Source organism: Bos indicus x Bos taurus, chromosome 27, assembly GCF_003369695.1.
Source record: "Bos indicus x Bos taurus breed Angus x Brahman F1 hybrid chromosome 27, Bos_hybrid_MaternalHap_v2.0, whole genome shotgun sequence".
Lineage (NCBI taxonomy): Eukaryota > Metazoa > Chordata > Mammalia > Artiodactyla > Bovidae > Bos > Bos indicus x Bos taurus.
The window spans coordinates 23,712,466-23,740,345 of record NC_040102.1 but is presented as its reverse complement, the minus strand read 5'-3'; the positions used below and the strand labels follow the sequence as shown (position 1 = coordinate 23,740,345).

General features: G+C 42.5%; 1 protein-coding gene and 1 non-coding gene across 2 annotated transcripts in view; both read right to left on the bottom strand.

Moving 5' to 3' along the window:
- The window catches only part of LONRF1 (LON peptidase N-terminal domain and ring finger 1), a 46,150-nt gene extending 28,095 nt beyond the window's left edge, over nt 1-18,055 (bottom strand). Inside the window, exon 1 of the mRNA XM_027529859.1 lies at nt 17,253-18,055. Coding sequence (XP_027385660.1) covers nt 17,253-17,973 — 721 coding nt within the window. The 5' untranslated portion in view covers nt 17,974-18,055. The remainder of the gene's footprint in view (nt 1-17,252) is intronic.
- Nucleotides 11,648-11,719, bottom strand: TRNAC-ACA. Its single transcript has one exon. It is a non-coding gene; the product is annotated as a tRNA-Cys (tRNA).
- Nucleotides 18,056-27,880: the final 9,825 nt, after the last annotated feature.

The following is a 27,880-nucleotide window of genomic DNA, read 5'->3' as shown; positions in this document are numbered from 1 at the left end:
CATCCATTTATGATAAAAACTTTCCAGAAAGTGGGCACAGAGGCAACAGACATCAACATGATGAAGGCCACGTACGACAAACCACAGCAAACATCATTCTCAATGGTGAAAACTAAAAGCATTTCCTCTATGATCAGGAACGAGACAAGAATGTCCGCTTTCACCATTTTTATTCAGCATAGTTTTAGAAGTCCTAGCCGTGGCAATCAGAGAAAAAGCAAGAAAGGGAGTACAAACTGGAAAAGAAGAAGTAAAACTGTCACTGTCCGCAAATCCCACCATACTATACATAGAAAACCCTAAAGATGCCACTAAAGAAATACTAGAGCTAATCAATGAATTGGGTAAAGCTGCAGGATACAACATTAATGCACAGAAATCTCCTGCATTCCTATACACTAATAACAAAAGATCTGAAAGAGAAATTAAACAATCACACTTACCATCAAAACAAAAAGAATAAAATACCCAGGAATAAACCTACCTAGAGAGACAAAAGGCCTGTACTCATAAAACTATAAAACACTGATGACAAAAGATGACACGAACAGATGGAGAAATATGCCATGTTCCTGGACTAGAAGAATCAATATTGTGAAAATGATTATACAAAGCAATCTATAGATTCAATGCAATCCATCCCCAAAGCAATCTACAGATTCAATGCAATCCCTATCAAATTCCCAATGGAATTCTTTACAGATTTAGAACAAAAAAATTTACGATTTGTATGAAAATATGAAAGACCTCAAATAGCCAAAGCAATCCTGAGAAAGGAAAATGGAGAGACATCAAAAGCAGAGATGTCATTTTGCTGCAGAGTCAAAGCTATGGTTTTTCCAGTAGTTGTGTACCAATACAAGAGCTGGACCATAAAAAAGTCTGAGTGCCAAAGAACTGATGCTTTCAAACTGTGGTGTTGGAGAAGACTCTTGAGAGTCCCTTGGACTGTAAGATCAAACCAGTCAATCCTAAAGGAAATCAACTCTCAATATTCATTGGAAGGACTGATGCTGAAGCTCCAATCCTTTGGCCACCTGATGCAAAGAGCCAACTCACTGGAAAAGACCCTAATGCTGGGAAAGATTGAAGGCAGGAGGAGAAGGGGGTGACAGAGGATGAGATGGTTGGATGGCCTCACTGACCCAATGTACATGAGTTTGAGCAAACACTGGGAGGTAGTGAAGGACAGGGAAGCCAGGGTGTGCTACAGTCCATGGAGTCACAAAAAGTTGACTGAGTGACTGAAAAACAAGAACAACAACATGCAGCTCAATATCAAAACCTCAGCCCAATCAAAAATGGCTGGAAGACTTAAACAGACATCTTTCCAAAAAGACATACAGATGGGCAAAAGGCACATGAAAAGACACTCAACATCACCAAATATTAGATAAATGCAAATCAAAACTACAATAAAGTATCAGTTCATACCAGTGAGAATGGCCATCATCAAAAAACCTACAAACACTGATTAGCTCTAGTAATTCCATTCACCATTAAAAAGAAAAAATAAAATATTTAGGAATATATCTACCTAAAGAAACAAAAGACCTATATATAGAAAACCATAAAACACTGGTGAAAGAAATCAAAGAGGACACAAATAGATGGAGAAATATACCATGTTCATGGATCGGAAAAATCAATATAGTGAAAATGAGTATACTACCCAAAGCAATCTATAGATTCAATGCAATCCCTATCAAGCTACCAATGGTATTTTTCACAGAGCTAGAACAAATAATTTCACAATTTGTATGGAAATACAAAAAACCTCGAATAGCCAAAGCAATCTTGAGAAAGAAGAATGAAACTGGAGGAATCAACCTGCCTGACTTCAGTCTCTACTACAAAGCCACAGTCATCAAGACAGTATGGTACTGGCACAAAGACAGAAATGTAGATCAATGGAACAAAGTAGAAAGCCCAGAGATAAATCCACGCACCTATGGACACCTTATCTTTGACAAAGGAGCCAAGAATATACAATGGAGAAAAGACAATCTCTTTAACAAGTGGTGCTGGGAAAACTGGTCAATTACTTGTAAAAGAATGAACTAGAACACTTTCTAACACCATACACAAAAATAAACTCAAAATGGATTAAAGATCTCAACGTAAGACCAGAAACTATAAAACTCCTAGAAGAAAACACAGGCAAAACATTCTCCAACATAAACCACAGCAGGATCCTCTATGACCCACCTCCCAGAATACTGGAAATAAAAGCAAAAATAAATAAATGGGACCTAATTAAAAGCTTCTGCACAACAAAGGAAACTATAAGCAAGGTGAAAAGACAGCCTTCAGAATGAGGGAAAATAACAGCAAACAAAGCAACGGACAAAGAATTAATCTCAAAAATATACAAGCAACTTCTGCAGCTCAATTCCAGGAAAATAAACGACCCAATCAAAAAGTGGGCCAAAGAACTAAACAGACATTTCTCCAAAGAAGACATACAGATGGCTAACAAACACATGAAAAGTTGCTCAACATCACTCATTATCAGAGAAATGCAAATCAAAACTACAATGAGGTACCATCTCACGCCAGTCAGAATGGCTGCTATCCAAAAGTCTACAAGCAATAAATGCTGGAGAGGGTGTGGAGAAAAGGGAACCCTCTTACACTGTTGGTGGGAATGCAAACTAGTACAGCCACTATGGAGAACAGTGCAGAGATTCGTTAAAAAACTGGAAATAGAACTGCCATACGACCCAGCAATCCCACTGCTGGGCATACACACCAAGGAAACCAGAATCGAAAGAGACATGTGTACCCCAGTGTTCAACACAGCACTGTTTATAATAGCCAGGACATGGAAGTATCCTAGATGTCCATCAGCAGATGAATGGATAAGAAAGCTCTGGTACATATACACAATGGAGTATTACTCAGACATTAAAAAAAATACATTTGAATCAGTTCTAATAAGGTGGATGAAACTGAAGCCTATTATACAGAGTGAAGTAAGCCATAAAGAAAAACACCAATACAGTATACTAACGCATACATATGGAATTTAGAAGACGGTAACGATAACCCTGTATGCGAGACAGCAAAAGAAACACAGATGTATAGAACAGTCTTTTGGACTCTGTGGGAGAGGGCAAGGGTGGGATGATTTGGCAGAATAGTGTTGAAACATGTAAATTATCATATGTGAAACGAATCGCCAGTCCAGGTTCGATGCATGATACAGGGTGCTTGGGGCTGGTGCACTGGGATGACCCAGAGGGATGGGATGGGGAGGAAGGCGGGAGGGGGGTTCAGGATGGGGAACACGTGTACACCCGTGGTGTACATCATGTCAATGTATGGCAAAACCAATACAATATTGTAAAGTAAAAAAAAAAAAAAATCTACAAACAATAAATGTTAGAGAGGGTGTGGAGAATAAGGAACCTTCTTGCTCTGCTGGTGAGAGTGTAAACTGATATAGCCACGGTAGAGAATTAATTGTATGGAGGTTCTTTAAAAAACTAAAACTAGAATTACCATATGACCCAGCAATCCCATTTCTGGGCATATACCCTGGGAAAACTGTAAGTCAAAACGACACATGTACCCCAACATTCAGTGCAACAGTATTTACCATAGCCAGGACATGGAAGCAAAGCAAATGCCCAAGACAGATGACCCAACGTTCAGTGCAACAGTACTTACAATAGCCAAGACATGGAAGCAAAGCAAATGCCCAAGACAGATGAATGGATAAAGAAGATATGGTACATATATACAACAGAATATTACTCAGCCATGAAAAGGAATGGAACTGGGTCACTGGTAGAGGTGTTGATGGACGTAGAGTCTGTCATACAGAGTTAAGTCAGAAAGAGAAAAACAAGTATCATGTATTAACACATACATGTGGAATCTAGAAAAATGGTACAGATGAACCTATATCCAGGGCAGGAATAGAGATGGAGTCATAGATCATGGACACATGGACATAGAGGAGAAAGGAGAGAGAGAGAGATGAGTTGGGAGATTCATTTTATTGTACAGCAGAAACTAATCTAACACTGTAAAGGAATTATACTCCAATTTTAAAAGAAAAGACTTAAATGTAAGACCTGGTATTAGAAAATTCTCTCAAGAAAACATGGGGAGAAAATACTCTGACATAAATCTGAGCAATACCTTTGTAGATCCGCCTCCCAGAGTAATGGAAATAAAACGAAAAATAAATGAGACCTAGTCAAACTCAAAAACTTTTGCACAGTAAAGGAAACCATAAAACAAAAAGACAACCCACCGAATGGGGCTTCCCCGGTGGTTCAGTGGTTAAGAATCCACTTGCCAATGCAGAAGACTCAGGTTCAATCTCTGGGTCGGGAAGATCCCCTGGACAGAGGAGCCTGGTGGGCTACAGTCCATAGGGTTGCATACAGCTGGACACGACTGAGAACCAAATCACCACCACTACCACGTTTGAAACAGATAACCAATAAGGACCTACTGTATAGCACAGAGAACTCTGCTCAATATTCTGTAATAAGCTAAATGGAAAAGAATTTAAGAATAATACATGTATATATATAATTGAATCACTTTGCTATATACCTGAAACTAACACACTGTTAACCTAACTCCAATAATATTCAGAGGATAATTGCTTTAGAATGTTGTGTTGGTTTCTGCTGTACAATGAAGTAAATCAGCTAAAGGTATGCGTATACTCCCTCCCTCTTGGACCTCCCTCCTCCCACCATCCCACCCCTCTGCTGCTGCTGCTAAGTCACTTCAGTCGTGTCCGACTCTGTGTGACCCCAGAGACCGCAGCCCACCAGGCTCCGCCGTCCCTGGGATTCTCCAGGCAAGAACACTGGAGTGGGTTGCCATTTCCTTCTCCACCCACCCCTCTAGGTCATCACAAAGCACATGAATTGAATTTCCTGGCTATACAGCTGCTTCCTGCTAGTTCTCTCTTTTACATACGGTAGTATGCATTTGTCAATGCTACTCTCTCAATTCGTCCCACCCTCTCCTTCCCCCACCCCAGGGTCCACAGGTCCGTTCTCGATGCCTGTGTCTCTATTTCTGCCCCGTAAACAGGTTCATCGGTACTATTTTTTCTAGATTCCATGTATATGTGTTAATATACAGTATTTGTTTTTCTGACTTACTTCACTCTGTATAACAGGCTCTAGGTTCATCCACCTCACTACAACTGACTCAAATTCGTTCCTTTTTATGGGTGATAAAATAAAAATAAAAAAAAAAAAAACAAAAAAAAACCCTACCCCCAAGGGAAGAACTGAACTAATTTTAAATAGACTTTTTAAATGCAAAAATATACACAAAGGAGCAAAGGGTAAGAATTTTAAATATGTGAGATGATAATTTTTTTCAGTTAATACAGTTATTTGGTAACAATAAAAACTATAAACTGTTCTAAATGATCTACAGCCTTCAGAACAATCCTATATGGGTCTAACATTGTTTGCATTTTTATAAAGAAACTGAGTACAGAGAGTTTAAGTATCTTGCCCAAGACCAAACAGCTTCTAAGTGAAGGATTCTAGATGCTCCCTCCAGCCACCTGGATCCAGAGTTCCTGCTGTTCACCTCTACTAATAGCAGGGCTCACAGGGCTACTCAAGACAGAAGTAACATGTGCACAGTACTTACAACAGCGCTTGGTAAATTATAAGCTCTATTTAAGTGTTTGCTATTATGATTGCGTTCCATCACTGTATGTGCGTAGCATATATTTAATTATTAAAAAAAAAACCTGTTTTTGAGCTACCTCCATTATTTACTGTCTCTGTATCCTCTATTCCGGCTTTGATAAATGTCTGCTGAAGCAAGGGAAATTCATTAAAATCTGTCCCCTTGGGCTCGTCAATCTTTGCCCTCATTCCCTCTTCTCTTCAACATGGTGGTATCGTGAGTACTTAGGTCAATAAAACAACTGAAATAAAATTCTGTTACACATCTGATGAAACTAGCTTTAAGTGGTCCAAGGTACCTCATGGGCTGTGGGAAGAGAGTTCTCCAAAGTGGAGACTTCTCAAAGAAATCGGTTTTCCAGGAGGTGATGGGTAGTAAGAGGTGTGTATACATCATTTATCTTCAAGAAACTTGTTTTGAATAACAAGTGCTATAAAATATTTACCTATAAACTTTGAAAAATACAGAAAACTAAGAACCAAGATCCTTTTCCTACCACAAAGCAATTCATTAAAATCTGTTGTCTTAAGCTCCTCAATTCATGCTCTCATGAACTAAGAAATAACCAGTGTTGGCATATAACCTGTACTTTTTTATCTGTGTGGGTAGATTACATTTTTAATGTATAGTTTTATAAAATGTACCATATATACTGTGTATAATCTGCTCTTTTTATCAATGTGATTATATCCACAAGATACTTAATGGTTGCAAAGTATTCCATTATATATACCATCTATGTAAAATTCCCTATTACTTCTAATTTTTGCTACTATAAAAAGTACTGCAATGAACACTTACCTATAAGCTTTTACATATCAGTTTATTTCCTCATTTTCTAGAAAGTTGAGTGTGTAGAAAGCTATGCAGATATATTATACAAAGTCTTCAATATATTCTGCTCACTCTCCTTTTATAAAAATGTTACACTCCCAGAAGCTGTGTATTTTTGTTTTCTAGGAAAACAGGAATGAAGAAGGATGTGCGCTCATCTCCTCCTGTGAGAACACCAAAATCACAACTAGCTGTTGAACAACCATCGACAGGAGGACGCTGGAACCTACCAAAAAAGACACCCCACATTCAAAGACAAAGAAGCAGCCACAGCAAGACAGTGGGAGGGGCACAATCACGATAAAATCAAATCCCATACCTGCCGGGTGAGTGGCCCACAGACTGGAGAACCGTAAGAACTGTAATACCAAAGAAGTGCTCCTGCTGCTGTGAAGGTTCGGAACCCCACGTCAGGCTTCTCAGCCTGGGGACCAGACAAAGGGACTGGGAATCCCCAGGGAATCTGACCTTGAAGGCCAGCGGGATTTGATTACAAGACTTCCACAGGACTGGGGGAAACAGAGACTCCAGTCTTGGAGGGCACAACAAAACCACGTGCACACCAAGACCCAGAGGAAAAGAGTAGTAACTCCACGGGAGACTGAACCAAAACCACCTGCTGGTGTGAGGGTCTCCTGTGGAGGTGTGGGTCGGCAGGGACCAAGCACAGGGACGGGACACTGGGAGCAGCAGGCTGGGAAGGTCCCCCTTGGTGTAAACCCTCTTGAAAGTGGCCAGCAACCCTACCATAGAGCTGAGGGCTGGGTCGCCTCAGGCCAAACAACTACCAGGGAGGGAGCGGAAAACCCACTCATCAGCAGACAATTGAATTAAAGCTTCAATAAGCAAGGGCATCCCCACCAGAGCAAGACCCAGTTTTCCCCACCACCAGGAAGCTTACACAAGCCTCTTAGCCTCCTCCATCAGAGGGCAGGCAGAAGAAGCAAGTAGAACCACAATCCCACAGCGAGTAAAACAAACTGCATTTCAGAAAGTTAAGGACTTGCCTGGTGGCTCAGATGGTAAAGAATCTGCCTGCAATGCAGGGAGACCCGGGTTTGATCCCTGGGTCGGGAAGATCCCCTGGAGAAGGGGATGGTAACCACTCCAGTATTCTTGCCTGGTGAATTCCATGGAGAGAGGAGCCTGGGGCCTGGCAGGCTACTATCTATGGGATACAAAGAGTCGGACACGACTGAGAGACTAACACACAACCAGCATGAAAAAGCAGAAAGTTACGTCCTAGATGAAGGGACAAGATAAAACCCCAGGAAAACAACTAAAACATAGTAGAGACAGGCAACCTTCCAGAAGAAGAATTCAGAATGACAGTGAAGATGATTCGGGATCTTGGAAAAAGAATGGCAACAAAGATTGAGAAGATGCAAAAAATGTGTACCAAAGACCTAGAAGAACTAAAGAACAAACAAACAGATGAGTAGTACACTAGAAGGAATTCATAGCAGAATAACTGAGGCAGAAGAACGGATAAATGAGCCGGAGGACAGAATGGTGGAAATCACTGCCACAGAACAGAAAACAGAAAAAAGAATGAAAAGAAATGAAGACAGACTAAGGGATCTCTGGGACAACATTAATCAGACCACCGTTTGCATTCCAGGGGTCCCAAAAGGAGAAAAGAAAAGACCTGAGAAAATATTTTAAGAGATAATAGCTGAAAACTTTCCTAACATGGAAAAGCAAATAGTCAACCAAGTCCAGGAAGCACAGAGAGTCCCAGGAAGGATAAACCCAAGGAGGAACACACCAAGACATATAGCAAATCAAACTGACAAAAATTAAAGACAAAGATAAAACACTGAAAGCGACAAGGGAAAAACGACAAATAACATACAAGGGAAAAACGACAAACAACATACAAGGGAACGCCCATCAGGCTATCAGCTGATTTCTCAACAGAAACTCTATAATCCAGAAGGGAATGGCATGATATACTTAGAGTGAAATATAAGAACCAACAACCAAGAATACTCTACCCAGTAAGACTCTCCTTCAGATCTGATGGAGAAATGAAAAGCTTTCCAGACAAGCAAAAGAGAATTTAGCACCACCAAACCAGCTTCACAACAAATGCTACAGGAACTTCTCTAGGCAGGAAACAAGAGAAGGAAAAGACCTACCTACAGAAAATAACACCCCACCCCAAAGTAAGAAAACAGTAATAGGATCATACATATTGATAATCACCATAAATGTAAATGAATTAAAAGGACCAACCAAAAGAGACAGACTGGATGAGCAGATGAAAACACATGGAAAACATGTGCACTTCCACTTAGCACATCACTCTGCTTGACCACCCCCCCAAAATTGTATGTATTTATTTCATAGTTAGGTTAATCATGTTTCCATTATGGATTGCAATTGTAATTATCTTTTATTTTTTGTCTGGCTATTGATTGTGAGAACTGATAAACATCTTTTACTACTGTGATTATGTAACTATTACCCACTTAATACCACCGTATCATGATTGGTCACCAGAAAAATAGAATTCTGTATCACCAAAACTACCACTTAATAGGACAACCTGTAATCACTTTTTAAAATCCAGATGCATATCATAATTATCATGGGATTTTTTGGGGGGAAAAATGCCCAGATATTGCTTTTTCTTTTTTGCCAGAGCTCCAGATATGTTTCTAACGAGCTGCTGCTGCTGCTGCTAAGTTGCTTCAGTTGTGTCCGACTCTGTGCGACTCTAGAGAGGGCAGCCCACCAGGCTCCCCCGTCCCTGGGATTCTCCAGGCAAGAACACTGGAGTGGGCTGCCATTTCCTTCTCTAATGCATGAAAGTGAAAAGTGAAAGGGAAGTCGCTTAGTTGTGTCTGACTCTTAGCAACCCCATGGACTGCAGCCTACCAGGCTCCTCTGTCCATGGGATTTTCCAGGCAAGAGTACTGGAGTTGGGTGCCTTCTCCTTCTAACGAGCAGCCATGTTTAAAAACAACTGGACTACATGAGGAGCTTTTACTTTTATTTAGTTTGTTTCACTTTTTCTATTTCATATTCAGTGTCCCATTTCATTTACTTTATAATTTCCAATTTCTCCATCTCTCTTTTTTTGATGTTCTTTCTCAAGCACGGTAGAAAAGCTTTATTATATATATATATAAATAATATGTATAACATATTTTAGAAAATGAATTTTTGCCTAATTAAAAATTTTTGACATTTTGATTCCATTTGTTCAACTTATTATGAATAGAATGCTAGATTTCTAATTTTAAAAAATATATATGCAACAAGCAACAAAGGTTTACTGCATAGCACAGGGAACTACAGTCAGTATCTTGTAATGGAAAATTAAAAAATAATATGGGTATATGTATAACTGAATCACACACCAAGAATTCTACTTTTTGAAATTTAGTAATGTTTATCTTTTTGTCAGTTTTTCTAAATCTCCTATGGACATCTAATAACAACATATGAGACATAAAATGTTAAATATATCTGTGTAGGATATAAGATTATATACATTAATTAAACATAAATCTATTACAGTCAAGTTATTAACGATATCATTCAAGATGCTCTGATTCTTATTTTTTCTGCACTTCATAAAATATTCTTAGAGAAAAGTTAGTATGTCTCATTATGATTATATATTTTTTCTTTTCCCTTATATTTCTTCTGATGTATTTGTTTCTTTGTGTCTAATGGTTTACAATGTCTATCTTCTTTGTGAACTTTTTATCATTAAAAAATATTCATCTTTGTTTCATTTAAAATAAATTAATTTAAAAATACAAATGAAAAACAGCATCATTATTTTAGTGTGCCTTTTCTGAGTTTGACCTTAAAACTATTTATTGGCTATTTGAATTACTTACGTGTAAGTATAAAAATTCCCTGTTCATTTCCTTTTTATCATTCCTCTTGAGTGTCTTTTCTTTTTATATTTATATGTTCAGCTAGTTTAAGAATTCCAATGGTTAACTGAAATACCAAATTTTTTCCATAGAACTTGGTTATCACAGTTAAACTAAGAGCTGCTGACAAGTTATTAGCGATTAATAAAGTCCAGGAATAGTAGTTTGGCATACTAATTAAGATCATAATCACTGGGTTCTGATTCACTTTTGACCATTTATTTAACTCTTTGAACCTCTGTCTCCTCACCTATAAAATGCTCGAGGTACCTACATCTTAAGACTGTTGAGGGGACGTCCCTGGTAGTTCAGAGGCTAAGACTCTGCTCTCCCCATGAAGGAGGCATGGGTTTGATTCCTGGTCAGGGAACTAGATCCAGTCTGCCACAACTAAAGATCAAAGATCCTATGTGTGGCCACTAAGACCCAGCACAGACAAATAAATATTTTTTTTTTTAAAGGGATGAATGTTAACAGTTAACACAAGGCCTGGCATATAAGCGCTCAATAAATAACAATTACTGTTAAAATACAAAATATTTCAAAACAAGTTGATAAATAAATGAAATCAGTTCTTAATACAAGGTATTAGAAGAGTATTTTCTACATCTTTTACTCAAATAATCCTTAGCCAAGTAAGAAATATCTTTGGGCTTCCCTGATGGCTCAGAGGATAAAGAATCGGCACACAATGCCTGAGACCTGGGTTTGATACCTGTGTCAGGGACATCCCCTGAAGAAGGAAATGGCTACCCACTCCAGTATTCTTACTTGGAGAATTCCATGGACAGAGGAAATATCTTTAGGGTTTAGTAATGCAGGTTGGACAAAAGGAGGGGAAGAAAAACGAATGATCCTATTCTATTAATACTACAAGGGAAAAAAAAAAAAACCTGAACAGAAACTTCTGCTTAGCATTTTAGAGTTCTCTTAAATCATTCACCTTCTATAGTAAAATATAATAACAATTTCAAAAAATATCTTTATAATGCAAGAGGCAGTAGTTAAAGTCGCTCAGTAGTGTCTGAATTTTTGTGACCCCATGGACTATACCGTCCATGAAATTCTCTAGGCCAGAATACTGGAATGGGTAGCCTTTCCCTTTTCCAGGGGATCTTCCCAACCCAGGGATCGAACCCAGGTCTCCCACATTGCGGGCCGATTCTTTACCAGCTGGACCACAAGGGAAGCCCAAGAATATTGGAGTAGGTAGCTTATTCCTTCTCCAACAGATCTTCCCAACCCAGGAATCGAACCTGGGTCTCCTGCATTGTAGGCAGATTCTTTACCAACTGAGCTATCAGGGAAGCCATTAGAGGCAGAATACTATACAAATACATTTAACATTATAATTAAGTACATCTACGCCTCCAGAAATATTTCACTAAATATAAAAACAATTCTGAGTAAACCAAAGTTTAATATACAAATGAGACATCTATGATAACTGAGCTTCGGTAAATCTTTCATCATGTGCTTGATGAATAAAAGGTAAAAACATAGAAATTATTTTAAACAGATCACTTAAGAGTTATTTATATAACCCCCTTTTTCATTTTCTATAACAATGAGAAAATGCTGTTATAATAGTGACCGTGAGGCACTGCAAAAATCCTAAAAGGGAACTTCTAAATTAAAGGAAAGATGAATCAGAGATATATACAGGATACACATTCAGTCTGTTAGAAATCAGTTAAGCAATTAGCCCCTTTTCTGACTATTTTCAATAAATACTAATTTGCTGCAACTTTAAGAGAAACAAAAAAATACAAACTCTCTTCAGGACAGGCACTTGATTTTATTTACCTCTATATTTCCAACACCTAATACAAAGCCTAGTATAGAGCAAGCACTCAATAAACACTTGTTAATAAAAAGAACACTTAAGATTTATGTTTTATATGCTCATTTTAAAATCAGTCTTAGAAGCAATATCCACATGCCCAGTTTCTGCTTTCAGTTGTAACTTGGTTATTTGCTTGCCTTTAAAAAGTCACTTTCTTGGAGCTCTTTTTCTACACTCTATGAATTCGGGGTACTAATACATGTTCTCCTATCTCGCGTAATCTTTGGTTAAGACTCAGTTAACGGAAGTGAAAATGTGTTGCAAAGTATAAACCACCATATAAATGTCAATGTTTGCTGTTTCAAGCATTTGGCAGAGTACGTTAGGGCATACATAATTTTGCACGGTAAGTCACTTCAGTTGTGTACAACTCTTTGCGACCCTATGGAATGCAGTCTGCTAGGCTTCTCTGTCCATGGGATTCTCCAGGCAAGAATACTGGAGTGGGTTGCCCTGCCCCACTCCAAGGGATACATAAGATTGAAGTGAAGCTTAAGTGTCGCACGGTCTTGTCCGACTCTTTGAGGTGATAAATTAAATTCAAATCTCTTCATGTTAACCTCACTAATAAAATGTTAAAAATACCTTTTACATTTTCTTTAAATGTATTCAGTATTTACCTATAATTTGACTAATCTTTTTTCCCTGGTGGCTCAGATGGTAAAGAATCTGCCTGCAATGCAGGAGACCGGAGTTCGATCCCTAGGTCAGAAAAATCCCCTGGAGAAGAAAATGGCAACCCACTTCAGTATTCTTGACTGGAAAATCCCACGGACAGAGGAGCCTGCTGGGCTACAGTCGATGGGGTCTCAAAGAGTTGGACATGACTTAGCGTCTAACATACACATAATTGGACTAATCTTTTTATTAGAAAAGCCTTGCAGCATCTATATTTTATTGATGTATGCTAAAATGTTACTACATTGATGTAGGCTAAAATGTTACTACTAATTAACATATGTAGGCCAGAATCAGGATTTAACCCTCACTCTGTTAATATACCCTGGTGGCTCAGATGGTAAAGAATCCGCCTGCAAAACAGGAGATCCAAGTTGGATCTAAGAGTTGGGAAGATCCCCTGGAGATGGGAACGGCAACCCACTCCAGTATTCTTGCCTGGAGAATTCCATGACAGAGGAACTTGGCAGGTTACCCGCCATGGGGTCATAAAGAGTTGGACACGATTGAAGCAACTTAGCCTGCACACATGCACTGGTAATATTAACGTGGTAGAGAGAAAAGAACAGGACTTGATATTGTAAGATTTAGATTTCAATTTTGGCTAAATCATCTTCTAGCTGGGGCACAAATTTTACATTTTAAGAATATTTTAATTAATATTTGCTGGGTATTTATCTGCCAGGCACCATTCACAGCACTTCACATGATTTGACTCTCTTAATTCTCACAACAGCCCTAGGCTGTTGTTATGATTGTTATCTATCTATGAGGTAGACACTCTGCTCACTTTTCAGATAAGGAAAGCAAAACAGGGAGGTAAGACACAGGCCCAAGGCCCGAGAGCAGGTGGAGACTGCACTGGGATTCAAACCCAGGCGTTAGACACCAATATGCACAGCTCTAACTACTGGGCTGTACTAGGCACCCCAGGTGCCTCAACTGCCCTCTGAGGATAATAGTACTCCATAGGATTCTTTGTGACAATGAAATGATATAAAACATTTTGAAATACCTGACAAGGAATACATAATTAATCATCAAAACAGAGACTTCCTGGTGGTCTAATGGCTAAGACTCTGCACTCCCAATGCAGGGGGCCCAGGTTCGATCCCATGTCAGGGAACTAGATCCCTACATGCTGCATCTACAGATTCCAAATGCCACAACTAAAAACAAAACAAAACAAAAATGAACCCACATGCCTCAACAAACACAGAAGATTCTGAACGCTGCAAATAAGATCTAGCATAGCCAAACATTTTTTAATATTAAAAATAAAACTTTTTTTCTCCAAGTATTTTAAATAAAATGTTCTCTTCCCTGTGACTTTTATTTACTTTCTAACCATTTCAAATTAAAAATTATACTGTTCTGTTGGTCTTTTTTGTGGGGAGAGTGGCAAGTCAGTGTAAAAATTCATTAAAAATAAAACAAAGAGCATAGCTGAGTGGGATCATTTTAAGTATAAAGAACCAAAGCAGAAAAGATCTTTACATAATATTCTTGAATACTAAAAAGACAAAGTTATGAAACATGTGAAAGGTAATACCAAAAGATCAATGGATTAAATGTTATCTAAATATACTTCAATTCAACAGAAACTTATGTAATCTCAATGGGAACGTTCTGATTTTGGCAAAGGTTTTCTAGCTTTCCTTTCTTGTTGAAAGGGCTTAAATTTGGATGTGTGTGGGCTAACTGTAGACTGATTATTTTTTCTAGTTAATAGTATTTACTTGTTTCATTGTAAGAATTATACGAAGAAATTATAGTCTTTTTCCACTGTTAGCAATAATGAAGGTATCTGGGGTACAGCTGTCCGATTATACAAACACATTTCAAATGCCTTTCTAGCTAACTAGCTTCCAAAAAGTTAAACCTTAACTGCACAAGTAGATTTATAACTCTACTAAACCTTTTTATTTACTCTCATAAACTGTTAAACACATAATATCTGCACTCCATCAACTATAATTTGTTAGCTCTAAGATTTTTTTCTTCCTACTTTGTACTAAAGATTCAAAAGATGAAAAAAGTTATCCTCATTAGTACCAATCAGACACATTTTGGAGTATGGAATTAAAGATTTTTCAAAGACCTAAAAATGAGGAGAAAATGGACAAAGTCAAAGGAGTCTTGGGTTCTAGTCCTGCAAAAGTAGAATGAAGCAGCTGAATGGACAAAATTCCCACATGTAGTCTACGTAAATTGAAAAAAAAAAAAAAAAAAGGAGAAAGAGTAGGTATTTCAGTCTTTGCCTGTTAAAAATATCCTCAATCCCAGGCCCAAAATCTTCTTTAATTAAAAAGATTATTGGTCATAGAACGCTAAGCTAGATCTTAATTAGTAAATACTCCCTGTTCTTCTGTGGATTAGGACCTGAATTTTTTCAAAATGCCTAATTTAAGAGGTCAAACCATTTAAATCAGTGGGAGTTAATAATGAATAGGGCTGTCAGTAAGTTTCTCCTTTATTTCACACTAGTGGCAAAAAACTTCCTTGGGAATTGATGCTACACATTTTCATTGGATGAGCCATAACGGTAGGATGAACCCTGATCCAACATTTAGGAGAACTGCAGGACACAGTGCTGCCTCCACACATCAGCTGGCTGTGTGACTGTGGACCAGTCATGTCACTGCCCCCGCTTCTGCTACCTCATTTTCAGGAACGTATCCTAGATGGTCTGTCCTTCGTTGACCATCCAAACTCGATTCATCCAGAGAGACTGAGCTGTTGAGGAATTTTGTATTCCAAATAGTTCTGTTTTGTTCTGGGTCTATCATGCTACTTCTATAACTGTTACTCCCCATATAAAGATACTGAAAGCATATGAAAGCATGCCAAGTTTGTGGTTTGAATTCTAAAGGTATTAAATGACTTAACATAGTGACTACTTCAAAATGACTGAGCGCTTAGGGTTAAAAAAAAAAAAAAAAAGCCTCCAAGAAGATGCTTTCAGTTACAGTTTATAAATGCACCTCAAACCTCACATCAGTTTATCTTCTGGATACCTACTTTACTGGTGATTAATTCTCCAAGTATTATTCCATTCCATCTCGAAATATGCTTATTTCACACAAGGGTTAACAGGGACAAAACTGACACTTCGGGCCTTGATCACTGTGTGGGAAACTGTCCCGCGCATCACTGGATACTGAAGAGCCTCCGTGGCCTCTGCCCACTATTTGTACCAGCACCACTCCACTAGCACAAGGGGTGGCCACCAAAAATGTCTCTAGACATTGCCTCTGATAACGTCCCAAGGGTGGGGGTGGAGGGAATACCCATGGTAGAAAACCACCGATTTAAAGAACAACGCTTCATTTTACACAGCTAACTAACTCCGCCAAGGTCTCTTTCCACAGCCCCAAACCACCTTTAAGGAAAGTGGCTAGCCTAGGTTAGCAGGCTGAAACTGCTTCTTGGCGGCGAAAGAACGGACCAAAGATCTTCAGAGGCCCTTCGCCGCCACAGCTTGATCAAGAGTGTGGAAAGGCAAACACAAGCGTGCCCACGAACTCCACCAGAGACTACCTCTATTATCTTCACCGTGAGCTACGTGCATTCGAAAGGAAGCACACGCGTTTCTGAAATAGGCACGCTTTGAAACAGACAGGTGGGAACCATCAAGAGGCAGCAAGTCTCCGGGTGTTCTCATTTAAGACTGGGACAACCCTGGGCAGCTCCAACCGGGCCTCCGGGTGCGGGGTGCGGGCGCCCAGCTCCCGCCACGCCCACCCGACGTCACCCGTTACACAACGCCCTCCACCACCCCCACCCACCCCGGCTTATGCAATTCTGCCTCCCGCGGCTTCCAATTGCCCCGGTGACTTTTGCGGGAGACCAAGATATATACGTTGCACGCCCAGCCTCGGCTGGGGATCCTCTTCCCCGCCCCGGCAAGGAGTCTCCCCGCGGCGGACCCGGCCCGGGCGGCCAATTACCGGAAAGAGCGCGGCAGGAAGCGAGCCGACGCTCAGGCTCGCCCAACTCCCTCCCCATCCCGCGCTCGCGCGGCCTCGCCCGGCCACCCGCTCCGCGCCGCTCCACTCGGGGCGCGCCCGCCACAGCGCCAGGCCGAGGCGGAGGAAACCCCGCGCCGCGTCACAGTCGGCTCCAGGGCGATCCCCATTGTGACCGAAGCACCTCGGGGCGCCGCCCCTTCCCACACACACACCCCCCAAAACACACACATCCCGGGACCCCAAGACGCAAGCCCTGGGCGGCAGCCGGCCTGGGGCGCAGACGAGCTTGGGGCCGCCCCGCGCTTCGGGGAAGGAAGGGTGCGGTCGCGGGGCCCGCGCGCTCACCTGCTCGCAGCTCCTCGCAGGCGGCGGCCAGGGCCTCCCGGTAGCGCCCCTGGTGCAGCAGCTCCCCGAGCCGGCCGGCCGCCCGGGCTCGCTCCCGCTGGCCCGGGAACCACTTTTCGGCCAGGTGGTTGAGAACGACGCTGGTCCTGAAGCCGGAGGCGGCGATGGCGGTGGCCGGGGGCGGCCGCGGGGAGGTCCCCGGGGCATCGGGGGCCGCGGCGGGCGGCAGCCGGTCCCGGCAGAGGCGGCAGCGCGCGCGGAGCTCTCTCCGCAGGCAGCGGCGGCAGTAGCTGTGGCCACAGGGCACTGTCACCGGCTCGCTGAGGAAGCCCCGGCAGCCCAGGCAGCTAAGGAGCCCGCCGGCGCTAACGCCGCGGTGGGCGCCCCCCGCCGGGCTCGCGCTCCAGCCCAAGCCGTGGCGGAGCCGGTAGTTGAACACCAGGCAGTCCACCAGGGTGCCGAGGCACTCGGGCCTGACCGGGGCCCCGCGGCGCAGCGCCGCCGCGTACGCCTCCAGCGCGCCCTTCAGGTGGCCGCCCAGCGCCAGCAGCTCGCCCCGGCGGAGCAGCAGCTCCCAGCGCTCCGACTCCGCGGCCGCGCGCTCCAGCCGGTCGCCGCCGCCGCCGCCGCCCACTTCCCAGAACCGGCCCTGCCTCTGCGGCCGCGAGTCCACCTCCTGGCTCCCTCCCGGGGAGCTCCTCGCTACGGCCGGGGAAGACATGGCCCGCGGACGGCTGCTCTGCCGCCGCCCGCCGCCACGGTCCCGGAGCCTCCGGGGCGCGCGGCTCCGCACGCGGCCCGCGAGCAGGGGGGCGTGGCGCGCGGACACGGCGGGGCGGCGCGCGCCCGGGAAGCCCCGGGGGCGGGGCGCGGCGGGCGCGGGGCGGGGCCGGGCTGCGCGGCGGCGCCCGGGACTCCCCCGCACGGCCCGCGGCCGGGTCCTGGAGGAGGCGACCGCCGGCCCCGCCCCTGCCGAAGCCCCTCCTGGCGGGAGACGCGAGGTCAGATGATCCCCCGGCGGGGATCTAATTGGCTTCTCCAGAAAGAAGGGCCTGGCTTGTAACCGAACAAAGCACGGAGGGGCCCGAAGCTCCATCCCCCACCTGATTGCTCCGCCGGAGCCCTCACCCCCACCCCCCAGTCATAGATTCTCCCCTAACCCCTGCTTCGTTGGCACTTCTCCGCCGGGCAGCTGGTCTCGCTGGACTGAGGTCCAAATCACCATCCCTCTCCTGACATAAACGCCCACCTAAGTTGGGACCCGCCCCCACCCCGTTCCGGTCCCCTGGGATCTTCCCAGTGTAGTTTACCACAGGTCCGGTGCTCATCTGCATTTTTACTCGTTTATGCCCAACTTACAGATGGACACGTAGAGGCCGAGGTCTCAGGGACGCGCACAGTCAGTGGGACGACTCTGTGACTCCCTAAGTCTAGAGTAGGTCAACTTTAGGAACGAAATGTGGCTCAGATGGTAAAGAAATCTGCCTGCAATGCGGGAGACCTGGGTTGCCATGCCCTTCTCCAGGGGAGCTCTGGAGAATTCCATGGACAGAGGAGCCTGATCGGCTATAGCCCATGGGGTCGCAAAGAGTCAGACACTGAGCAACTAACACTCTACACACACACTACCTACCTGACACGACTCCCTGAAGAGTGTAAGACAATTTTGCTTGGTGCCAAATTCTGCTTTTCTAGTTTAAAACTCAGTCCCCCATATCGAGGGAGGAAGCCCACATGTTCCTCTCCACATTTCATTTACTACCGCACAACTGGCTAAGGCCTACATTTGGCATTTTTTAAAGAGAAAACGCCAGGATGAATGTTTTTCACGGGGCAGTTACCATATCACCGCAACCCAAGCAAGGTCTGCAGTTTTGCCCACAGGAGAAGGAAAATGATCTGGTTTTTGTATAATGGGTTATATTTCCTTGAAACTTGGTGGCAACCAGTTTAAAGCTCTCTGTTGAAAGTATTTATAGATTTGATTGTAGGGTACTAAATTGTTAGGGGCTTCCCCGGTGGCCCAGGCAGTAAAGAATCCACTTACAATGTGGGAGACCTAGGTTGGATCCCTGGGTGGGCAAGATCCCCTGTAGGAGGGTATGGCAACCCACTCCAGTATTCTTGCCTGGAGAATCCCCATGGACGGAGGAGCCTGGCGGGCTACAGTTCATTGGGTCAAAAAGAGTCAGACTACACACAGCACACGGCATAGATTGTTAAAGCTGTCCTGTTTTCAAAGGTTATAAACAATAGCCCAGAGAGGGAAAGCTATTTGCCCAAAATCACACAGCTAAAAATATACAAAGGTTTAAAATCACTTTACTCTTTCTGCTATTATTAGATCTTAAATAAAAATATTTCACATGAGATTTTCAAAACAGCTGAAGAGAACATTAACCTGAGCATGCTATGTCTGAACCTGGCTAACGTTCCATCAGCATCCCTCTTTATACAGAACAGGCAGTTAGGCTCAAAACTGCTTTGAGTTACACGTGTTTCTACTACACAACTAGCAAATCTCCCTGCCCACAAGGGAACAAGGAAAAAGCTGATGCGCCTGTTCCTATAGGGTGCAGAGTTCACTCATCATCCACACTGAACCTAAGCAAATTGGAGCTGAAACCCTAGGAGCAACTTCCAATCAATTGAGGTGGGGCTTATTACTATTGATTTACAAGCACAACCCTGAATCTGATTCCAGGCCCCTGAGTTACTGCCATCCTTCAATACACTGAAGAATGACATTAGTCAGATACCCACAAACTCATCTGAAACTTGAAACTGTAAGTAATAAAACAAATATCCATATGCCCATGGGCATTTACTTTTGTGATGTATTCCTATCCTTAACAGCCACAGCCACATGCAGAATATACAATAGTAACTACTTAACACATGGTGTTCATGATTACACAAAAAAGTGTAAGTTGATAAATATGCTTATATTTCTTATCAAATATAATTCAGGTTTAACTAGGGGATTTCCCCCCAAAGTAAAATATAATATTCAGAAAATAGTATGAAACATCATTTGTCCTTTGGAATTTCTTTCCCCAATAAATGTGACAAATAGCCACATCTGATTCTGGTGTGAAATAAAATAGTACAATTTTGATAATATGGGGGCGGAGGATGGGACTGTAGGAGGAGTCTTGCTGTGTTCTCCTTGGCATTTGTGAATGGTTATAATTCGTGTTTGCTGGTTTATACATTTACATAACTGGTTCTCATTTATGTAACTTATTTATGTAAGAGGTTGTACTGCCTCTGCGGCCTTTGTGTGCTGCACAATTTCCCTCTGAGTCAGGAAGTCTGGGGCAAAACTATCACCAGCTCTAAGACAGGTTACTTGTCTATCATTCTGTGCCACCATGAGAGGGTATGTACTTTGATGTGGGTGCGTTTTCAATTCAAAGGAGAGAAAAATTAGTATCTTTCTTCATTCATTAAAAAAAAAAAATTGGACTTTGGTCTCTGACTCACCCAGCAGCCTGCCACAGAAGAGAGGGAATCCTGTGTGTGTGTGTGTGGTGGGTGGAGGGGGCGGTAACCTCCAGACCAAGAGGAATAGGATGGGGTAAAACTCTCCTTTCTTTCCCTTCCAGCGTTACTTGCTTGTGCCTTAGCTAACAAAGTAGTAAAATGATGAGATTTGTATTTCATTTCAGTTTTTTGTGTTGTCTTCTAAAATAGATCAGTTATGTAAGAGTACGAAGAAAAGCATATCTGTTTCCTAATTTGGAAAATGCTTATCACCATCATTCCCTGCGTATCCCAGCCCTCCCCCGCCCCCACTGTGCCAGAAGGAGCCTTTTCCTGATATAGTTAGGTAAACTATTTAAGCATCACGTAACACAGTGCTTTTCCTGTGCACGAGTCAGCTGAAGATGTGTATCTGAACCTCCTTCTTTCTTTTTTTTTAACTGTGGGTGAATTTACCATTTGTTTCTTCACATTCTTACCATTAAAAAAGAAGACAGACAGAATTTAAGCTTTAAAGAGCCAAGCAAAATTATGTCCTCTTCCTGATTCATTTCAGTTAGTAACATTCTGGTCAATGCACTGAGAACAGTCAATTCTAAAATGAAATATAGTCAGTGTGTAGCCAATAGCATATTGATACGTAAGGGCCAGATGGAAGGAAGTTTAGAGCCCACCTGGCACGCCCCTCATTTTACAGCCATGAGGACACTGAGTCCCGAGGAGCTGCTCGCTTATGAAAGTCACATTAGAGACTCCACAGACGTGGACTGCGCCTGTGCCTCTGTGCCAGGCAGGAAGGCCCCTGGCTTTGCTGAGCCTCGTCTGCCACCTGTGAAATGCCAGAACTGGAACTCTCTTTCAGGTGCCTCCTGCCTCTGGAGCAGAGTCCTGGGGGTTGGTCTGAACACAGTGAGAGGAGGCAGATGGTCTCCCAGGCACAGGAGTGCAGCAACGTGGCACCTGATGAAAATGTAACAGTAGAAGGTGAAGGCTGAAAAGCGAAAAGGAGGGATGAGAAACACACTTGATGGGTGCACACCCAGCCGTGTCCTGAGGAGGGAGAACCAGCCCTGGGACGTGAGCGTTTTCGGCCGGACAGAGATCCCCCACCACACACACCTCCTCGCCCCTTCTAACAGTCTCTGAGAGGCTGAAGGAAAGCCTGGGGGAGGGGAGCTGGTTACATAACTTGGGCATTTGTGGGGAAGTTTATATAAGATGCTAAAAATACAGTATATGATTGCAGTAATGGTGTTCTAAGTGAAGAGCCCTAATGAACACAAACTGAGTAGGTTAAATAGAGGTGATGGTAAGTAGATGTCTAAACCCAGTGGCCTGCAGTGACTACTGTCTCACCAAGTATTGCCCAGTATTAAAATAATGTTATCCTTGGGAGCTCAGTATGTAAAGAATCTGCCTGCAGTACAGGAGACCCGGCTTCGATCGCTGGGTCAGGAAGATCCCCTGAGAGGGAAATGGCAACCCACTCCAGTATTCTTGCCTAGGAAATCCCATGGACAGAAGGGCCTGGTGGGCTACAGTCTGTGGTCGCAGAGTCAGACATGACTCAGTGACTAAACCACCATCCCCATGGGGAACACCATCAAAGGGCTCAAGAGCATCATCCTTAATTCTTTTCTAATACGCTGAAGAACATAGAAATGCTAAGGACATAACCCATATTCTATTTTACTGGTAGTCAAATTGATAAAAGGAATGCAGTTCCCAGTATCAAGCTGTTAAATAGAAACAGACATAGGAATAAATCCCACACATTATTTAACAAGTTCTGAGAATTAACCACACACAAATCCCCTGGTATTGTCTATGCTCCTTCCTTCTCCTCTCACCCCTCACCTTAGCACTTACTGTCACCTGAAATTATATATATACACACACACACACACACAAACATAGAGAGAGAGAGAGTGTGTGTATGTCTGTCCTCCAAAATTGTAAGCTCCTTGAAAACTGGGATTTCTGCCTGTCTTGTTCACTGATGTGTCTCAAGCACTCAGGGCATTAGACAATAACTGCTGAATGAGTCACACACAAATTAATGCTATCACCTAATACTCTTCACCCTAATCACAGATAAGAAGACATTACCATTAACACACTAGGACAATTTATATTCTTCATTTCTCGGCTGTCATACATCCAATCAGGCCTGCCAGAAAATCCTTCTAGTTCTGCTTTCAGAATATATTCAGACTCTGACTCCTTCTCTCTGCTCCCTCTGCTTCCCAACTCCCTGCCACCCCCACCATCACCCTGGGTCAAGCCATCAGCATCTCAACTAAAATAACATCATGGGTTTTGGTACTCTTTAGGTAAGAAAAAATTTCGCAGGTGAGAACAGATAAAAAGAAAATTATAACCAACAAAACATATGTATACATAAATCAAGAAAACAAATACCTAACAGTCTAATATAGCAAATAAAGCTTTAATAACTTGAAAACTATAAAGCACTACTCATTTGGATAGAATCTAGCATTATTACTACTACTGTTATTTGGAAATGCTTCTTAAACTCCTGGGTGTATCAGAAAATCTTTGAAAATTTGAGAAGATCTGCTGGGATGCGTATATGGGTCCAAAAATTCTTGGGAGTCATCCTCAACTCCTCTCTTTCACTCATACTTCATGAATGGTGGGCCAGAAAATCCTCTGGGTTCTACTTTCAGAATATATCCAGACTCTGACCCCATCTCGCTCCTCCCCTGACACCGCCCTGGTGCCAGCCACCAGCAGCATCTCGCACCTAGTTTCCTGCCGCTGGCCTCTGCTGTTGTCATGACACCCTTTCATTGTTATCAGCACCTTATAACACGAACCGTGTGCTCCTCGAAACACAGCAGTTATTTCTCGTTTTAACTCAGAAGAAAATCCAAAGACCCACCCATGACCCGGAACTTGGTCTGTCCCAGCCTCCAGCAAACCTTTAGACTTTGGATGAAATGGCACCTGTGATGTCTTGCCTAGTCTCCCTATCTCTTTTGCCAGTTTTTTATCTTTAGCTTTTATCACTAATATAACCGTTATGTTTTCTTTCTCTTATTTATTGTGTCTCCCCCAAGAGTATGAGTTCTATAAGGGAAACTTTATGTAATAAACTTGCTTTATTCTCCATTGGATTTTCAATGTCTAGAACACATAAATAGATCCTCAATTTAAAAAAACTGTTGTATGAAAGGATAAGGAAGGGGCTCTAGTGCTCCACACAGAGGGTGCACAGAGTGAACATACATGTGTGCTCTGGGGCTCAGCTTCTGCTTGTGATGGCTTTGGCTGTTTGTGCCACAGCTGGAAGTCTATGGATTTAAGGATACACAATGCAGAGTACGAGCCACTATACGAACACGGCTGGATTTAACGATACAGAATGGAACCTCTAACATGGTTTCTTATGACAGGATCTGACAAAATAATATTTGAGCTAGAGAAGTAGAAGTAGAATTGTAGCATCAGCAATACTTAAAAAAAAAATACCCAGTGAATTTACTCCTTGAAAGTTCATGAATGGACCTTCAATCTGGTAAAGTCCCCAGGCCCATCAAATGCAGAGGAGCCTCTGCTCCCATCTCTTTCCCATGTGGTTTTGCTTCCTTTGTACATTTCTGAGGTTATACAGCGTGACTGGGCTGTCACCTGGTTTAGAGGATAAAGCCGTGCGGTGCACTTTTGCTTGACTCATTTTCAGCTTGTATGTGACTTTTTAAGAATCTGAGTTATTAGATAAATCATAAGGATTTGAGGTTGTAATTCATAAAATAATGAGTGGCTTGGATAAGGTGAATATTTGCAGAATTTCATCTGAAAGACTGGAGTATGTTAGCTATATGGGGAGGGCATTGGAGCTGGTGAAGGAGATGGAAGCATGTGAGGTAGTAGGAAGACATCTGTGACTGGGTTAGGGCAGTGATCTGTGTCCCAAGCGGTCCACAAGGTCAGTGTCACGAAAGGAGAGATGATGCCCTCAGATGATGGAAGAGTTCCTAGCCAGGAGGTGAACACATACAGATCAGAGAGTCAAGATGAGGACACAATGGTAGAATGAGCAACCAGGTTAGTTGTTAAGAAAGTTAAGAGAAAAAAGAGGAGAAGGAAGGCATGCAACACAGGTTAATATGCATTATAGGTGATCTTTATTCAATGTCTAGCACATGCTGCAGGTCAGGTTAGTTTAGGTAAATGCAATACAGAGAAGAATCTCTTTTTTATTTCTTTACCATTGTAACATATCTAGATGAGGAAACAGTCTTTAAAAACTTAAATGAGAATGGATGCTCTTTCAAACTTAAGTGAAATAAACAAGATAAAGAACTCTTTCAACTAGCATGAAACACTAGTTATCACAAAAATTAACAAAATATATTAAAAGGTTGTAAACAAGCTAAAGAATGGGTACATTAAAATACTACTAAAGGAGGTCAGACTCTTGCTCTTTAGTTCCTAATTCATGTCTGACTCTTTTGCAACACCACCAACTGTAGCCCGCCAGGTTCCTCTGTCCATGGAATTCCCAGAGAAAGAATACTGAAGTAGGTTGCCATTTCCTCTGCCAGGGGATCTTCCCACCTCAGAGATCGAACCTGAGACTCCTGCATTGGCAAGCAGGAGTTGTCAATGGTTCTTTACATTGGGCCACCAGGGAAGCCCAAGTGAGACTCTACAGAAATTTAATTTAGTAAAAAAAAAAAAAGAAAAGAAAAAAAATGCTTTCCCAAGATCCAGCCTTTGAGTTTTCTGTTAGTAACAGGATCCTGGGCTGAATGGTCCAGGAATCTCACCCAGTAGGATAGCTCCCATATTCTTATGTCTCTCCTTAATTAATCCCATTGACTCCATTACGAAACCTAATCAAAAACACATGATAACTCTGAATAAAATGCCTTGTAATCAGAAATGTCTTGATCATAGCTCTAAGCAAAACATGAAACAGAGTATGTTTCGGTATACAGTGTCAGTGTGATGATCCTTCCCACTGCTAGCTAACTAGCTCCTAGGAACTCCCAGGATTCTGGCCACTGATTTAACCTGTCTGCCTTCTGATGCCCTCTCTCAGTGCCTACCATCTTACTTGGGTTTCTCTTATCCTGGATGTGGGGTATCTTTTCACGGCTGCTCCAGCAAAGTGCAGCTGCTGCTCCTCACCTTGGCTGTGGGGCAGCTCCTCTTGGCCACCGCCCCTGACCTCAGACGTGGGGTAGCTCCTCTAGGCCATGTTCGTGCATTGTCGCAGCTGCCATCAGAAGGCAGACAGACTGAAACCACAATCACAGACAGTGAGCCAATCTGATCACATGGACCACAGCCTTGTCTAACTCAATGAAACTAAGCCATGCTGTGTGGGGCCACCCAAGATGGACAGGTCATGGTGGAGAGGTCTGACAGAATGTGGTCCACTGGAGAAGGGAATGGCAAACCACTTCAGTATTCTTCCCTTGAGAACCCCATGAACAGTATGAAAAGGCAAAAAGATAGGACACTGAAAGATGAACTCCCCAGGTCAGTAGGTGCCCAATATGCTACTGGAGATCAGTGGAGAAATAACTCCAGAAAGAATGAAGGGATGGAGCCAAAGCAAAAACAGTACCCAGTTGTGGATGCAACTAGTGATAGAAGCAAGGTTCGCTGCTGTAAAGAGCAATATTGCATAGGAACCTGGAATGTTAGGTCCATGAATCAAGGCAAATCGGCAGGAGATGGCAAGAGTGAACATCAACATTCTAGGAATCAGCAAACTAAAATGGACTGGAAAGGGTGAATTTAACTCAGATGACCATTATATCTACTACTGTGGGCAGGAATCCCTTAGAAGAAATGGGGTAGCCATCATAATCAACAAAAGAGTCCAAAATGCAGTACTTGGATGCAATCTCAAAAACGACAGAATAATCTGTTTGTTTCCAAGGCACACCATTCAATATCATGGTAATCCAAGTCTATTGCCCCGACCAGTAACACTGAAGAAGCTGAACGGTTCTATAAAGACCTACAAGACCTTCTAGAACTAATACCCCAAAAAGATGTCCTTTTCATTATAGGGGACTGGAATGCAAAAGAAGGAAGTCAAGAAACACCTGGAGTAACAGGCAAATTTGGCCTTGGAGTACAGAATGAAGCAGGGCAAATGCTAACAGAGTTCTGCCAAGAGAATGCGCTGGTCATAGCAAACACCCTCTTCCAACAACACAAGAGAAGGCTCTATACATGGACATCACCAGATGGTCAACACCGAAATCAGATTGATTATATCCTTTGCAGCCAAAGATGGAGAAGCTCTATACAGTCAGCAAAAATAAGACTGGGAGTGGACTGTGGCTCAGATCATGAACTCCTTATTGCCAAATTCAGACTGAAATTGAAGAAAGTGAGGAAAACAACTAGACCATTCAGGTATGACCTAAATCAAATCCTTAATGACTATACAGTGGAAGTGAAAAATAGATTTAAGGAACTAGATATGATAGATAGAGTGCCTGATGAACTATGGATGGAGGTTCATGACATTGTACAGGAGACAGGAAGCAAGACCATCCCCAAGAAAAAGAAATGCAAAAAAGCAAAATGGTTGTCTGAGGAGGCCTTACAAATAGCTGTGAAAAGAAGAGAAGCAAAAAGCAAAGGAGAAAAGGAAAGATATACCCATTTGAATGCAGAGTTTCAAAGAATAGCAAGGAAAGATAAGAAAGCCTTCCTCAGGGATCAATGCAAAGAAATAGAGGAAAACAATAGAATGGGAAATACTAGAGATCTCTTCAAGAAAATTAGAGATACCAAGGAAACATTTCATGCAAAGATGGGCTCAATAAAGGATAGAAATGGTATGGACCTAACAGAAGCAGAAGATATTAAGAAGAGGTGGCAAGAATACACAGAAGAACTATACAAAAAAGATCTTCATGACCCAGATAATCATGAAGGTATGATCACTCACACTCACCTAGAGCCAGACATCCTGGAATGTGAAGTCAGGTGGGCCATAGGAAGCATCACTACAAACAAAGCTAGTGGAGGTTATGGAATTCCAGTTGAGCTATTTCAAATCCTAAAAGATGATGCTGTGAAAGTGCTGCACTCAGTATGTCAGCAAATTTGGAAAACTCAGCAGTGGCCACATGACTGAAAAAGGT